The sequence below is a fragment of the Echinococcus granulosus genome (assembly GCF_000524195.1).
Source record: "Echinococcus granulosus chromosome Unknown EG_S00006, whole genome shotgun sequence".
Taxonomy (NCBI): domain Eukaryota; kingdom Metazoa; phylum Platyhelminthes; class Cestoda; order Cyclophyllidea; family Taeniidae; genus Echinococcus; species Echinococcus granulosus.
This window is the reverse complement of record NW_020170386.1, coordinates 436,197-453,159: the sequence shown is the minus strand read 5'-3', so window position 1 is coordinate 453,159 and position 16,963 is coordinate 436,197. Positions and strand designations below refer to the sequence as shown.

Sequence of the window (16,963 nt, the reverse complement as noted above, 5' to 3'; positions counted from 1 at the left end):
TCACCACTATTATAAATACGGATACTAAAGTTACTAAAGCAAGAATCCATCCCGTTGGATTGGAACCAGTGTAAAACATGTAAGATTTCATATAAACCAGTAATTTATTCTTCTACAGCAGAGGTATTTATGTGTAGAGTGGGGTAATGTAGAGTAGGGTGGGGAGAAAACTATTGATGTGGATGAGTGCGTGAATGAGAGCTTGCTGAAAAAGGTGTGTACTCAAAGCCTCTCCTCAAAAGCGGAGAAGTTTTGTGCGGTGGCGTAGGCGAGGAGGGCCTGGATGGCCTGATGCACCTCGAGAAAGCGTCGTGCATCGTGGATCCAGTCGGCGGCGACAGCTGCGGGCTGACCTCGGAGCTGGGAGAGAAGACGTACCGCGAACTCGATATCGGCGCAGTTGGTAGGGTCAACGTTCACCGCTGCGTCCGTCTCGGGCATTAGGGCTGCGCGTGCACTAGCAAGCAGGCAGAAGGCGTCTGGAACCGCGTCCCCCTCCGCCTCTGCGGGCCACTCGCTCTCCGGTGTAAGGAGGGTCGGTCCTACACCTGGCAGCCGCGCCAGCACCCGCTGACGGCCAAGGCCATCAAAGAGCAGGCGCGCCTGCAACCACGACATCGCGTAACTCCACAGTGATCCCCCCGTCTCACCTACCAGTGCCACGTTACACGCCGTCTTGTAGACCTCCAGTGAAACGAGATGCACCAGATGATTATCACAATGCAATTGCATAAGGCAACAAATTCATGCATTCCAACATTCTAACATTATCAATGTCGATACAATACCTTGGAAGTAGGGTTAGAAGAAAAGATTGTTATTTAATTTGTCTATCTTTTAACTACTTTAACAACGCATGTTCACTAAAAATCAACAATCGGTAAAGTCATGACGGCTGTTATAAAGTAAAAAGCAAAACAATAAGAATTAAAGCATCAACCTTAATATGAGCAATGTTTTTTTCACAACGAAAGAAAAAGAGTGGCAAAAGAGCGTTGTTAAACACAGAAAAAGAAAAGAACCGAATTAAGGTACTAAGGCTCTGTGCTATAGAATACGAACAATACACCACAGACACAAGTGGGATTTGTGCATTTCCAGCCCTAGGTCTGCACTTGTCATTTCCAAAACAAAGATAAACAAATATCTGAAAAGTAACCCCACAGAATGAATGTCACTCTAAAGGGGTGCATGATAAAGTCACAGCGCGGACCTGATGGGCGTTTTTATTGGATTCATTGCTGTGTGAAAGTCAGAGGCAACAATTCTATAGACGAAATGGCTAAAGCAATAACTTTGCTGAAGTTTTTAAGACAAGCCCCGGTTTGAAATACTCTCTTGGCCTTGTGGGTAATAAACGAGGTAAAATGCCAAAGTGGAAAAAAATAACTGACTTGATTGAAACGTTGGAGAAGACCCTGTCGCGTCCACACCCCATCAGTGAGTGCCTCTCGCGGCAAGCTCTTAACAATCACATTGGCGAACTCATGACCCACGCCTGCAGTCCCCTTGACGGCGTCTACATAGCTTCCAAGGGGCTCGCTCATGTAGAATGGCTTGAACTCTCCGGTCTGGCATCCTAGAGTACCTGAAGACCCGATCTTGGAGAACGGCATTTCCAAAGCGAAAGCGAGAGCCTCTACAGCCAGCCAGAGCGCTTGCGTCTCCTTAGCGATGCGATCAATGTTAGCACGACCGTCGACCACATGTTCAATGGCCTCCATTCGACGAGTCCACCGATGGATTTCACCCTCGATGGTCATCTTCTGTTCGGCAAGCGCCTCGCGCAGACGGTGGTCAAATTGATGTTCCATCTCATCCTGTTTGAGGCGAAGCATATAAGCCAAGTGGTGACCGTGGCGAGCCAAAGCCGCGTTCAACTCGTGTTCTGTGTTGGCACGCGCCTGTTTCTCCTACAGTGGCACGATGAGAATCGAATCACCGACGTTCTGAACTTCAGATCTCCCGGCAAAAAAATGATAACTGATACCAATTGACGTGAAGTGTATTAACAATTCCAAGAACTATATCTTCTTGTACAAAGCTAAATCTTCTTCTATGCAAACACACTCACTTATGGCTAATAGGTGCCTAAGCACAAATTCGAAGTGTTCCTAGAATAGGACTTACTTCTAGCAAAAAGTCAACTTAATGGCAAGTCCTGGATATTTTTCAGGTAAAGTGAAGAGGTACTTTTCCTACGGGAAGGCAACCAGCCATCTGTTTTTCTAAAGTCATAATTTATGCTAACCTGAAGGTGTCAATGGGATATTGATTCTCCCACAGAGGGAATTGATACTAAACAAGAATCCTGATCATGGTCTAGAGACAACGCAAAATGAACCCGAATTGCAACCTAATCTATTGATAAAGAATTGTGCATTATTCAAACTATTTCACAATATATTTATTTGCTCTATTGAACTATACAACCAAAAAAGATGCTAAACATGATCAAGGCGAGATTCTGGGGGAACTTCAAACACTGCTAGCTGACCACCGACGGAAATACATGCAATATAAGCGAAAAACAAATATCTATACGGTTGAAAACCAACCACCGATTTTTTCATTTGCCAGCGAGACTTCCTAGGCGTAAGTCCTAGACACTATAAACAAAGCCGTGTTCATCGAAATCAAGCGAAACTGAGAAGGAACGAGACGTCCCCAGCAATGTAGAACAGCTACTTCTAACCAAGAGGCTGCGCGTGCCCTATCTCCACGGTCGATATGTATTTAACGTAGCAGCGCTTCTGAAAATGGAAGATGGCGAATGGACCTAGAGAAAGCGCTTGACAAGAACCACTGCCGACATCAAGGAAGAACATGCGATTGCAAACTAAAAAAAATTAGGATCATTCAGTTAAAATGCAGACGTGTAAAGCTGTTGGGCAGCTTTCACTTATACTTATTAGAAAATCCTCATCATGATTAGAACCAGTTTATTATCCCAGTGGTCCTTCAAAATGACAAGCGCCAATAAATGAAGGATTGGCGTATTTTATTATAGTGGCGTACTTATCTGTACAACAGTCAGAAAAATGCTGAAGAATATTTTTTGACAACTCCATCCCTTAGGAAAGTTCAATAAACCCGTTTTGATGTCTTGAAGACTGGGAAATACTGAGGGAACTACATAGTGCTGATATCATACGTTGTAGTTTAAAGGAGTAGTGCTTTGGAGAACCACAATAGTGGCCACTTCTTTAGTTTGACAACATATCAATGGACAACAATCAACAAAGCATGAAGGATTACTGGGTGAGGAGATAGAAATTCGCACCGACTAAGTCATTTCAAATGATCGAATAGGAGATTAAGGCATATTAAACGGGACCAAATTCAATGCGAAAAGCTCCTCACATGATTCACCATCGAACCAAATCGATGGGCATTATTCCCAGAAATAAACGTCGGAGAGGGTAGAGCAGATTAGAAAAATTCAACTCAGACTGCAAATTGGTGTGGAAGAACAATGGAAGCAAGCAATCGAGAAGTGATTTTAAAAACCCAATTATGCATATGTATCTGCAAGAGCACTAAAATCACACGCCGTAGGCCGTAAAAAACGGGTCGATATTTGCGGTCATAAAAATGCCCTGTGCAGGTAGTTACACATTTTCGACCGGATTAACCAACTTTTGTGCCAGCACTGTGAAAAAAACCCGTCATGGGATGTCGGGGAGTGGCTTGATTTTTTATCCATTTATTTACGACCGTGTACGTGCCAAAAGAATTTGGACGGTATGTCATCGACAGGGAATAAGATTAGATATTCATGCAAAAAAGTCTTTAGGACAGTGGCCTTGGCGCATTATCAACCTAGAGGAAGGAATAGTTTTGGTCGCAAAACACTAAGCCCACTCGTGTAAGCTAAAGCATTTGCTCCAAAGGGAGGGGGTAAGGTAAAAACGTTGGAGAAAGTATTAGTTGTGCCCTCATTCGGTACAACGAAATTGGAATTATCACTACATTATCAGAGAAAATATAAAACGACTTCGTTGCTAGTGGATACGAAGTGATTATCCAGCCAGAACAATATTATCCCAAAGGATATCCTATCATGCATTCACCTTATATAGGCATTTTTTTGAAGAAAACATTGGTTCTCCTATGAACAACGAAGAACTTTAACACAGGCAAGAATATTACATTTTACATAAATAAAAACTCTTTAGTAAAAATGGCTAATTCCACTTGGAGCGCCAGTCCCACCGCACTAAATGTCGATACGCTTAAGGAAAAAAACATAGTAGGAACAAAAATAACACTGAGGTAGCTGGTCCTTTTGGCATGTGTTAAATGAACTATTGCTACATTTTTAAACTGAAACAGTTAAAAAACCTGAAGCATTTAAAGTGCAACTGGACGGGGAATTCAATTGCTTACGCATGTTTATCGAGCAATGAAAAATTCTTAAGCAGTATATCTTTTGTAATTAAACTTAATGCACTCATCCTGCTTACCCATGCATGTGGAACGAAAAGGTGTTGGGGGCTTAGGACCTTCTGTTTAACAGATGAGTTTTAACATGTGAATTAATGCACAAAATCTGGGCTGAGTCACATCAAGAGCCGGCCAAAATCAATCGCCCTTAGTACAAGCCCGACGTTGTCTGATGTACACAAAGGGGGATCACGTGATCTATATGCCATTAGCGATGATCAGGGTCGTTAATCGGACAGGGTCTTAGAGTCCACAAAAGTCCAAAAGAGAAGCAATTAAAGTTCTTAATACATTGCGGAATATTATTATGGTTGATGTAAGCTACATCCGAAAGTCCTATGCACATATTCAGAACACTAAATGCACAACGTGCAAAAAGTTGCGGGCGCGTACACTCTCACAAAACAAAAACTGAAATTGACTTGACCAAAATAATAAAATAAAGGAAAACTACATTTATCATACCCTCTCCGGCCGTGAACTAGATTTGTGGTCTTTTAAATGGAATAGCACGTCAGCAACGCTCCAAACATTTTATGGCAAGACCACCTACCCATTCAAAGCGCTCCAGTTCGCGTTTAATTTGTTCGTGTGAAATAGCCCGCTCCACAGCTTCTTGGGTGATGATATCGGCCTCATTCTTGTACTTCTGAAGTGCCATCGCGATGTGCCGCTTGGCAGCGGCACCACTGGCCTGCAAGTTCTCCTGTAGCTTATCAAGCCGCTCCAGAGACATAGCTAGCAAAGAGTTCATCTCCTCAATTGTCATCTCAGATCCATCGTCTAGAAAGAGGAGTGGGAGAGGGGTTTACGAGAGGACGCGTTGAAGCATAACAGTTTATTGATGATAAGCAACTTCCACCTGCCAGTGCTTCAACAAAACGAGCAAAAAATTGAGAATGCATTTGTCATAGCGAAAGTGTTGAAGGAATTCGACAAAGCACATACCTGCAGATGTGGTTGGAACAAATAAGCCTTTGTGATTATAAATGTCGACTATAATTGTATTAACGCTTCATAAACAAAAAAACGCTACTCTGCTCTTCGTTTTTCAAATAATTAAACTATGTAGCAGCGGATGTGTTCAGCCATCAAAAAGATTACACGAAGAACCCCGTAAAAAGGAAATCCAAGTGGAAAAGTGTCAGCTTTTCTGTTTTTTTTTTCTACTTGAGAGTTTAGCCAAAGTTTGTTCAGGTAGATGGAACTATCCTCAGCAGAATCCCGAAAGCAAAATAATTTAGTGGGGACGATAAGCTAAGAGAGCCTAACAGCATCGGCATTCTCTTAACACAACACAGCAAGAATTGTAAGAAAATGAAGCACACAACTTAGGAATAAAAAAAGATGGTGATATGAATACCATATTTCGACTAAATAAATGATTATTCATGAATGAAAATAAACAATATTGATTCAATTTGATTCAAAACACTAAACCCAAGCAGAAAAGAGCCGAATTCAATCACTAACGCAATTTCTCAATCTAGGCATGACCTGATGTCATCAGGCTACTAAATGCCTTCACCAGTCGCAACGGCATTTCAAAATGAAAGGCTCTTTGACAGATATTCGCAGAACATCAGGTCACAACCATCTGACCATGCAGCCTCTACTTGGTGTATTTACACGCTTCCATGTGGTCCGAGCCAAACACAGAGAATGAAAGCATAAATATAATCAGAGTCAGCATTAAAGTTCCGAATAGAAATAACCTGATACCCCTTATGCACTATAATGAAATTCTCATCAAGGGCTTCATCTTTTCACTCTGACACCAAGAAAAAGGGAAAGCAAGTTACATAATGTATCAAACCCCGTTTGTCGAAAATAAATTAGTAATTTACACGCATCACACATTTCGCAGCATGCTACTCATTCACACCTTAAAATATAAACATGAATGGACAAACGAAGACGGATTATTTCATTTTTATAAAATGAATGAAGAAGGCGCAAATACCGTGAATTCGTGAGAATATTTAAAATAAATATAAATTGTAGTACTTTGAATTACAAAATAGCCATGAGATGCCAAGAAACACCCACAGGAGCTGATTATGGTATCGCTTTCCAGATAAACCATTCAGATATTGCACAATGAATTCTTTAGATACCACCGGTCCTAGGGAGGACACTTTATTAGAAAAAGTGAAAAACTATAGCATTTTTGACACAACAACGCAAATTCAATGCATCTCATTCGCCGGACATTCAGTACTTACCCTTAAGGAAAGGTTTTCGCGAGATCGACTTCGGCAAAATTGAGTTGATTTCATCGTGTAACTTTGCCTTATCCTCATTATCAGCTCTCGTGAGGTTCATGAAGGCAGAGCTTTGATTTTGAAGACGACGGATCTAATAGATAATCAAAAAATAAAACGTTCCATAACTTTTATAGATGACTGAATTTCAGTGAATTAATGGGCCGGACATTCATGGTTGATCTGACTATGGTTTCCAAAAGCTCAAAGCGGACACTGAATGTGAGCGGTAATAATATTTCGATACTTTTTATACACCCCTGAACTCAGAATATGAAGTCAGTAATAATTTATTTCAATTACTAACTTGCTTAGATATCGCGAAATTAATATGGGTCGCATTTTTATAAAAGCATGAAGGAAATACCTACTTTAACAAAGTAGCCTTCACTGTAAGGTTAGCTTTGTTTAAATGCCTTATTTCAGGACTTGTACAAATTATTCAAGCACTCACTTAATTACTTATTTTGAAAGCGACGCACAAACTGGTCTCAAAAATGCTCAAAATAATGTTCTGCACACCAAATAAATACCCCAAATACCACTAAATGATGGCCTCTACAGTAGAGAATGAACGGGATCACGCTAACACACCCAAGAGAACAATGTTAACGCCCAAAGTGATTACCTGGGTCATTATGCACTTGGGAGATAGACGAATAGAGTAGCAAAACACAAATACGCGCAGTGTTTTAGAAGATACGGTTACGATAAACGACCTGGGCAATGTGTTTAAGTAAATCACCTTTGCAGACATTTAGAATGAAACCACTTGACAGGACTAAGTTTGGTAGAGAGCGATGAGCGAAACCCGAAAAAAAACATTCACAAGTACATTAACACATTTAGAAATGAGAAATCGATAGTCCGACAACGTCTGACCCATCTCAAGCTCTCACGCCTGAGCCATGTTTTTCTGGATCTTAGATCTGGAAGCATATCAATGATCTGGAATTGCTGGAAAACCCATCGATAACACCGACAGTCTCATTAAAAGACTCCAAACAGTGACAGATTTGAACGTTCATTGTCTACAGTTCCACTGAGGTTGAGGGAAAAGAAGAGTGCGAATTGAACCGTACTTTGTAATGCTACACCAAAACTTACGATTACGGGAAACAGTGATCATAAAAGCAATTTGGGATACCTCTAACTTAAGAACTCTAGTTAATTAGCAATAAGGATCGGCCTGTGTTTCAGCGCGCCCGTTACTTTTCTGTACATGAAGAAGCAAACAGTTTTGCAATGAACTTGATGATCATGACAGCCACGCATAAGCCATGCAAGGGTGGCCTCATGCAGATCAAAACCATGACCTGAAGACGAGATGTGAACTTGTATCACAGTCCATGTAAGTAGTTTCAGTAATAGAAAAAAGAGCTGATGAAGTTTGAATTCCAACGCTTTGACTATTTGATGGTCATCTAGGATTTTCAAGGTTCAAAACAGTACTGAAGTTTGAGGAGGAAGACACTCAAGACATGTTAGTATCAAGTATTAAGCGAAAGGAAATTGTGGAGGAAAGAAGTGATGGTTGCGAGAGTGCAGGAGAATGCATCAGAATGGGTTTTGCAACATCATCCTAGCACCTTGTTGAAACCTCTGCAAATATTTTTCGAGTGGTCACGTGATTGATATTTTAATCGTATTTCACAGTAAATAAGTTTAGAGTACCGAGAGTGGGTTATTTCTAGTACTATACTTCATGGTGTTTATCAACAAAGTGTGCAGTTGGCATTGTGCTACCGTCGATATTTTTGTTCAAATAACTAAGAGTAGTTTCTTGTCAACAAATATCAGCTTTGATCTTTAAATTCGCAAAAAAATGCAAACTTTCAAAGCTGAACCAACTTAAACAATAATAAGGAACATGGCGTATTTCAAAGAAAATGCCAAATTATGAATAGCTTAGTGGCCATGATGAAGCTTTGAATAAGAAAAGTTCTATTTCCAAACATGAATATTTTGGGATATTCGCAAATGCAAAATGTCTAATCTTAGTTGATTTTCAAAAAGTGTAGCTGGGCTACTGAACGTTTGGAGTTCTATTAGCATCTTTATTGAGCCTTTCCATCGACCCCCATAAGGTGATTTGTGGAAATTAAAATAATCTGTCACATGATTTGGAACATTTATTAACGTCAGTAGTACTAAAATGAGGTAACTGTACTATCAGTTTAACAATCAACCCCAACGCCCAACTGAGCACTTTGCGGCTGATCAGACCATAACACAACGTTAAATCTTATTTTGGGCACCGTAAGAGATAAAGTGGCAACAAGAGTACAAGAACGCAGTCAACGTGAAATATTCGTAGCGGTAATCGCCGAATTTAACTGCTTGGGAAAGAGCTCTATTTGTTGCTGTTAAAAAATTATCCAAATAAATTTAACATTCAAAAGAAACAACTTCCTCGAAGTATTTCATCTGCGATGTAAATGTAAAAGATTTATTCGAGCTGAATTATATGGCAACGCCACGCTTGCATTTTTTTATTGGCTTGGAGTGCGTTGGCGCACTCGGTATACATTCCTATGGAGTTGAATTATCATTTGGTTGATAAGATTATGGAATAAATATGCAAATTAAGAAGTCGTGCCTTAAAGAATGCTAGTTAAAAGGAAAATATCAAAATATAATTTGCATTACGTGGGACGGAATAATATGAGAATGATTTCGGTACAGGATAAAAGCATGATCTACAGAAAATAACACTCACTACCACTTTCCACGGGGGCTGTCGCCAGCACAATGCGAAAAAAATCAATCAGCACTGACCTCTAGAGAGGTTGAAATCCAATAAATACAAGTCCATTCCCATAAATGGATCCAGCTATACCGAACGGCCTGACTTCAGACGATATGTGGCATAATAAACTACGAAGGCGATAAGTAGCGAAATTTAATGGGCCCATGGTAGTATTACTAGAGAATGACCATTTTGAATTTAGAACGTGTTATAAAAGCACAAATAAAGCGTTTGACTCACAAGGGCGCTTAACGGCGTCAATACAAATGCCAAAGCTGTAGCTCGAGTGACTGTGTTTGGGGAAAGACCATGCTTTCAATCGTTAGGTCGCATGATAGAGGCGTTGGTCACATAAGATAATGCAGAAAATTTACTTGCAATTCCAAAGTTTCAAGAGACTAGCCTTGTGCATGCAATTCAATCCTCTAGCAATGCCCCTAAAGCTGCTTTGCACGACAATTTTAAAAGATTCAATTATATTCACAATCACAAAAACAAATCGAAATAAGTAAAATAGCCTTACTTCAAGTAGGAGGTAGGTTAGTACTATCATTGGACTGTTTCGACTAAAATGTTGCTATAGGAAAAATAGACGGAAGACTTGGGAAATGTGAATATAATATAGTTTTGCTTCTGGATAACTTTTCAATCGGCTACACTGTTGCGTTCCTTCAAATAAAGGCACTATTATCCAGAAAGAGCAGTTTATGTAAGTCAGTTTTGGTATCAGGGTGCGGATTATACGCTCATTTCAACGGCTTCACACCAAAAAGTAACTTGTTTAGCTTTTACATAGTGTGCATGACTAAATTCAGTAAACACCATCAGTTTCACAGCGATCAAACTTTGAATCTTAAATGTTTCAGTTGGGATCCAAATTACGCCATTTACAGTAATCTTATTAACACAGTATTAAAACGCATATAAAAAACAATGGTAGATTATCCATTAAACTAAGGAGTTACTGTCATAGTCAGATTGTCAGACCACTACGATTTGTCATACAGTTTCACGAGTGATGTAATTAAACTAATGGTATTTTTGACCTCGATTACGTACGGAAACGCTGAGATGAGAAAGTCTCAACTTCCCCAATTTGTGTCAAAAGGTCATATGAGCGCGGTTAGTTGTCGATCTTATTCGTCAAGTGAAAACTACCGAGGTGTGTGACGAATATATAAAGGGAATTAATACAAATAATTCTTAAAAACTGAACTCGTGATGCGCCACAATGAGTTTCAAGTGAAACAATTCGAAGGGGTATGATGCTCTTTTTTTCGTCCACTCACTATATCTTAACTTATTTTTAGATACCAGAGATTCGAATTTACACCACTTATGAACAACTGGGATTGAATATGATACGAATTCTTCGAAGCTGCAAAAATGCAACACTTTTTCTAGAATCAAATGCACGGGCGGCATTCATTCTACAAGTTGGTAGTACTAACATATCCCACGGAGTAAAACATCCACTTTGTAAGGTTTCACTCAAGATGTTTGAATACTGTAGTTGCAGAAGCACTACACATTGAAGAAATGTGGAGTGTGCATAAGCATGAACTAAGGGTAACTTCGTGTAGGAATGGGGGAGCGAGCGAGTCCTACATTTTAGTTATTCTACAGCAGATAAAAAGTCCATATGCAATTTGTAACAGAAGGGTAGACAGGAGGTGGGATGTGACATTTGGAGGGCAGGTCCCGAGTCTCGGAGCAAGAAGGTCTTCCACACACTGGCGGGGCTGTTTTCTTTTCGTAAATATCATCGCACGCACATCACACACATATGCACGGATGTGAATTAATGGATTCTCGTGACTCCTATGCTTCTCCACCTTTTTAACAAAGCTACACGTAGTTTGCCGCGTCTTGATCGGCCAGAGGTTGGGAAAACCACCAACTTCCTTCCCCTCCTTCTAGCAACCACTCACCCCTCCCTCCGCCCCAGCATACAAAATGCAAATGTCTGACTTTTGATTGCAACACGAAAGTACAACCTAACGTGGTGCCTGATATGGTAATGAAACAAAAGCTATTTCCAAATAGAGATAAGTCTCAGCGCCTGGTCGTAGACGGCGTTTCTTTTGTGAACTGTATCCACTCCTTCTGCATGAGAAAGACATTTGCAGGTTTACAATAAGAAACGGTAAATTCTTCAAACAAAAATACCAAGATCAAGTTTTAGTAACAATTGTTGCACCGTGAAGTATCAAAATACAGGGAATTTACAGACTACAGCCTGAAAGAGGTAAACGTCCATTCGAAGTATGGGACTATTTTCAGCCATTAGTGCGCTGAGACAAACAATCCTCTGCGGTAGATGGAAATGAACTTCCGGTGCAAAAAAACTAAACATCGCAACTATTTAATATTGCAAACCAGATAGCGTTAGGAATACCTTTATGAATTCCACGGGAAAATGAAATGCTAAAGCATATCTTCATCGAGAAGACCTAGGAGATGCTGCAATCACAAAATTACACTAAACATTTTACATTTTAAAGCATATTTTCTCACGCAGAATTTAGTGACACCTTGATTCGTCCGAATAAATACAAGTTTACTGAAAACAAAACAGATAAGTGCCCAAAATGGTCCACATAACGTAAAAAGCAGTAGATGTGGAGTATAAGCTTATGCTGTGAATCGGGTACACGCGCATTGGATTAATTTGCGGACAGAAGAGGTTCTGAAGCATTTGATGCTAAAAATGCCTAAATGGCAAACTCTACGAAAGAGGAAAACTTCCAAGTTCGACAGATCCAACTAGCCTGGAGCCTGAATTGGTAAAATAAAAGTACCAGATAAAAATATCCATATACAAAAATCTGGAGCAATTTTTTCAACGAAAAAAAGATTTTACAAAGTAAATAAGGAACAATCCATCCAAAGGAATAAAGCATTCAAGATTAACAAAAATCGCAATCTTAAATACCAAAATATGACAACAGATAACCAAGCCAGGGGTTAATTTTACAAAGCGGCATTCTTCGAAACGTGAAGCCAAAGTACAAACGGGAACACTGTATAATTGTATCCAACTATTCAATGAACAAATAAGGGACCTTTTCCAAGCTAATAAAATAAGAAACAAAGTACAAGAGGACGCTCCATTGAAGTAATGCATGAACCTAGCGACACTGACAAAAAAATGCATTTACCTCTGTCACTAGTCCGGAAAGATCGTACGCAAGATCTCCATAGCGAGCAATGGCTGCCCTCATTAATTCTTTTTCCTGCTCCGACACATTCAATTTGGCTGAATCAAGCAGTGCTCGTAAATGAGCAAGTTGTTTCCTAAAACCAATTAGAGGCCGTCGCTTAGCAATCACATTAAACTCCCAATCCACTACATTGCGTGGGGAGAGCACTTAGGTTTAATCAAATTGCATAGAATAAATACTGGCAGACTTCGAGTAATGAGGTCAAAGAATAGTGGTCAGTTTACGTCAATTAACGTCAGTAAACTGATATTTTAAAATTTTGGTGGGTTGCTTATCAAAATCGTATGCTTTCGCCCTGATGTGAGGATTGCTTGGCACCGAGTTGGGAAAGTAAAAGATATTTAATAAGAGGAAAGTGTTATAACTGTCAGGCATACGACTTGTAACATGCAAGAAAAAACAGGAAATGGGATATCGATAAAAGTTTTTAGTAATCACTCCAAAAAGATATGAAAGATTGCACAGTGGGACTAATACGATATCGAGATAACAACTTACTGGGCATTTTGGTGACTTTCCTTAGCCTTACGCTCAGCCACTCTCAACTTGTTGCCCATAAACCCTAGGAGATCGAATTTGTCCTACAAAGTGGATGAAAAAATCTGACTCAAGGATGCAAGTATGCTTGTGCCAAGCGAAGAACAGCCCGCCCTACCGGTCCATTCTGATAGTCATTCAACTGACGCTTCGTAACGTTTTGTAGAGCCCGAAGATCCACAAGAGCATCATTAACTGCCTTCTCTGTGTTCTTTACAGCAGTATGAACGTGCCCTTCCAAATCTAAACACGATGATAAACTTGAAGCATGTGAAAATTGCATTTCTTTTTAACGCAAACACAGTAATATCAAGGTACTTAACGTTTTTTTTTCTGAAGTACTTCAAAGGTCCCTAAACTCAGTACTAAAGTAGCACATTTGATACTTGTGAAGCACTTTTCGTCAGTGTAATGCAGATCTTTTGGCCTTTATAAAAACCAGGACCCCCTTTAATTCTTAAAATTTGCTTCACCTATATACGCTTTTATAGAAACCTGAAAAGTACATCAGCATTGACAGTCATGTCCAAAGTTGGAACGAATAGTCAATGACCGATTATATTACACTTTTACCGTTATTTTATGGACAGCAGCAATACGACCCTAATATGCCAATATGAAAGCTACTTTGTTCACTCTTGCCGGTAAAAAAGGCTCATAGTCACTGTAATATATGATATATGCCTAGATAAATTTGGGGGAAATGGCTGAGATAATTTCAAAAGTTTGAGTACTATAAGCAGAGAAATAGTGAGTATGAATTGCTTCAAACCTTGCGCTATTCTGAACCACCTATGAAGCGCAATCACGATAGCGCTCTGGGGGCTGCATCTTACCTGCTTACTTCAGAGTGCGTTAGTGAAATAGTCGGCCCTACATTTAACCGACTGTGGGTCTTTAAGTTCATTAAGGTAATTTTACAAACCCAAATAACAAACCCAACCTACTTGTGAGTTGAAATTCTCATGAAACTTCAACTAAGGTCGAACTTTTCCGCTCTTGTGCCCATAACTTTGCGTTTATTTGGTGTACCCAGAATGAACTGGCCAGTATACGTCCAATAAATATAAAACAGCGGTTACTTTTATTTTATTAGTAAAAATTACTGCTACTATTCTGTACCTATGACGCAATGTGCTTGCTACACAGCGTCACAACTTATTTCTAAGAAATAAAATCAAAAGATCCTAAAACCATACTGCAGTCTTAGACGAGAAACACCACATTCTCAAAATGTCTGTACACCAAAAGTACTTACTGAAAAATCTGTTTGCATTCTGGCAAGGCCTTGCGACAAATTAAGGATTTAATTAGGTTAAATTGTATTCATACTAATTATGGAAAAAGTGAACTGAATAATGCAGATAAAGAGACGCTAAAAAAGCTCCGTTCTAACGTTAACCAGTGAATTAATAATGGTATACTGTGAAAGAACATGAAAAAAAATCGTGTTGACAAACCTTGAATCGATTCAGGGACCTCAGGTACCTGATGAATAACATCAGACACTGCTGGGAAAGTGGGACCAATATCGACCTCACTCGAGGGCTAAAAATAGATCACTAGATGATGCTAAAGATGGTCATTTCACCGTTTAATATCGCATACTCAGCAGTGGTTAGATTAAGGAAGGTTTCGTTAATGTTAGAATTCGATTATTAGGTGAACTGAGCATAAGGAAGATTCTTCAGCTCGTGAGTCGTGACAGTCGAAATTCAGATAGATAGCAAAAAAGTCGTCGCCAAATTTGACAACATCCCATACCTTTCTGGTAAAATATTGCAGATTTTCGATTAGCTCGAGAACAAAAAAATCCACAAAAATATGTACTTACCACGTCAAGTCTAAAATGGAAAAGTTACCGCGTCAGGATTCTCGTCGCAAGATGTCATGACACAAGCCGTAAATTACAATGTACACAGAGGCACAAAGCAGTGTTGAAAACACGGAAGTACACAATGGAAAATAGCGAATAGTTGGTCACAGAACTACACAGTTTGGTCAAGTGAGAATCGCCAAGGCATTGACCAATCCTGTCGTCATATTTAAGCATTCAAGATTAGAGTAAAATGGAAATATGCAGTTCTAAAAACATACATTTCCACAGTCATAGACAAATCGCATTTCGAACTAAAATTTTAGTAAATTACTGCGATTGAGTTGTCTCGTATTACCTCAAGCATACTGCTTTTCAAACATATGTTACTTAAGAAATAATATCAGCTCTGCTTGAAGTAATTATTCTATCCAAACTGATTTCACCGAAAGCCCAAATCATGGACAAAAACGCCTAAATGTTATTTTGCCATAACTAACCGCCTGTCAAATGGTTTCGGCTAAATATCTTGGGGTCTAGAAGTGTGCTGGTAGCGAATACTTAATGAAGCAGAAGTTGAAGGGCAGAAAAAATCAATGACACACGTACCTGCTGCCGAAAAATTTCTTTGGTGGTATTGCTGGTAGTTTAAAAGTGCTTGCTTTCTTTTTCCATTCGCAAACGATATCATCCATTCGACTCATATAATATTTCAACCGGGGAGCAGCCTCGGTGATGTATTCACGAACAGATGGATTCAGGTAAACAATCAGTGCCACCCCACTAGCAATACCAGTGAGGCCAAACAAGGTGCGGAAAATTGAACATTGTTGTAGATGGAAAGGATCTGATAACCCAAGCTCACCAGCCCCTTTTTTTGCTGACCTACAATAAGACGCAATACTTACAAATACTAACAAAAAAATGTCATAAATGAAAAGTCATCATAAAGGAATTCATCCTACAAATCACCTTTAGCCTAGAAAACTGTAAATTTCTTCGAGAAACCTAGGCACGATATTGCATAGAGGGAAGTTTTTAATAAGCTCCGAACAAAATTCACATTGATTAACATAAATAATGGGTGGTTTGAGTGAATATTCCGTTATCGTTGCATATACATCAGTAACGAACTTAAGTCCAAACAACTACATCTGAGGCATGAGCCCACTAACCTTCTAATTATCTAGAACAAACTATTTAATGACATCAGCCCCAAAATAAAAATACACTGAGTTCAAGTAGCATGCGCTGGAGAATGGGCTTACCTACTAAAAAGGGGTAGAGTCCCTTTATGAGCAACAGTCGTGGGGACTATACTATTGCACGGCTTCAGTTTATGTCGAAGAGAAAAACTCTTTGAGCAAAATGTTAGTATCAATAAAGAACTACCTTTGTAAACGGAGAGCTGCAAGCCCGTGCGAACATTTCTGACTGCGTAAAGAGGCCGAACAGGCACATGGGTAACTATATTAACCAATTAAAAACCAGTAAACTGGTCGGAAGGATCCGGAGCGTGAAATAGAAATAACGAGAAATGTGTGAAATACATAGGCGATGAGCAGTTACAACGTCCAAGCTCCAAGCATTAGTTTGCTTTGGAAAATTAGCATACACTAATATAAGCGTTGGCAAGAGATGCTAAATACATGACTTATGAGCAATAAGACAATTTTTCCAATTTTAACTATGCAATTACATTTGCGTCAATAGTCTTCCGTTGTAATATTTCAAAAGTGCAGTAAAACAAAATATCACTCAATTTATTACATCGATATTCCTTCACAACGCTACAATAAACATAAGACTCAACAGCGTATTAGACCAGAATTTGGCCACAAGACAGTGTTTAAATCTCTACCAAAGTGGTAATAAGCTCTAGCATTCTTGAGGAACATATACAGCCAATATATGGAGGAGTTGGGGA

The 16,963-nt window shown here is 39.5% G+C and overlaps 1 protein-coding gene across 1 annotated transcript in view; it reads right to left on the bottom strand. All coding sequences in view use genetic code 11, as the record gives it.

The window, feature by feature from the left end:
• Positions 1 to 222: 222 nt before the first annotated feature.
• EGR_01546 (Mitochondrial inner membrane protein) overlaps positions 223 to 16,963 on the bottom strand; it is a gene marked incomplete at both ends in the record, with an annotated part of 17,080 nt that continues 339 nt past the window's right edge. Inside the window, 11 exons of the mRNA XM_024490795.1 lie at positions 223 to 684; positions 1,395 to 1,913; positions 5,000 to 5,229; positions 6,672 to 6,804; positions 12,621 to 12,756; positions 13,182 to 13,264; positions 13,339 to 13,463; positions 14,681 to 14,768; positions 15,642 to 15,921; positions 16,305 to 16,393; positions 16,429 to 16,503. Of these exons, the coding sequence (XP_024354660.1) occupies positions 223 to 684; positions 1,395 to 1,913; positions 5,000 to 5,229; positions 6,672 to 6,804; positions 12,621 to 12,756; positions 13,182 to 13,264; positions 13,339 to 13,463; positions 14,681 to 14,768; positions 15,642 to 15,921; positions 16,305 to 16,393; positions 16,429 to 16,503 (2,220 nt within the window). The remainder of the gene's footprint in view (positions 685 to 1,394; positions 1,914 to 4,999; positions 5,230 to 6,671; positions 6,805 to 12,620; positions 12,757 to 13,181; positions 13,265 to 13,338; positions 13,464 to 14,680; positions 14,769 to 15,641; positions 15,922 to 16,304; positions 16,394 to 16,428; positions 16,504 to 16,963) is intronic.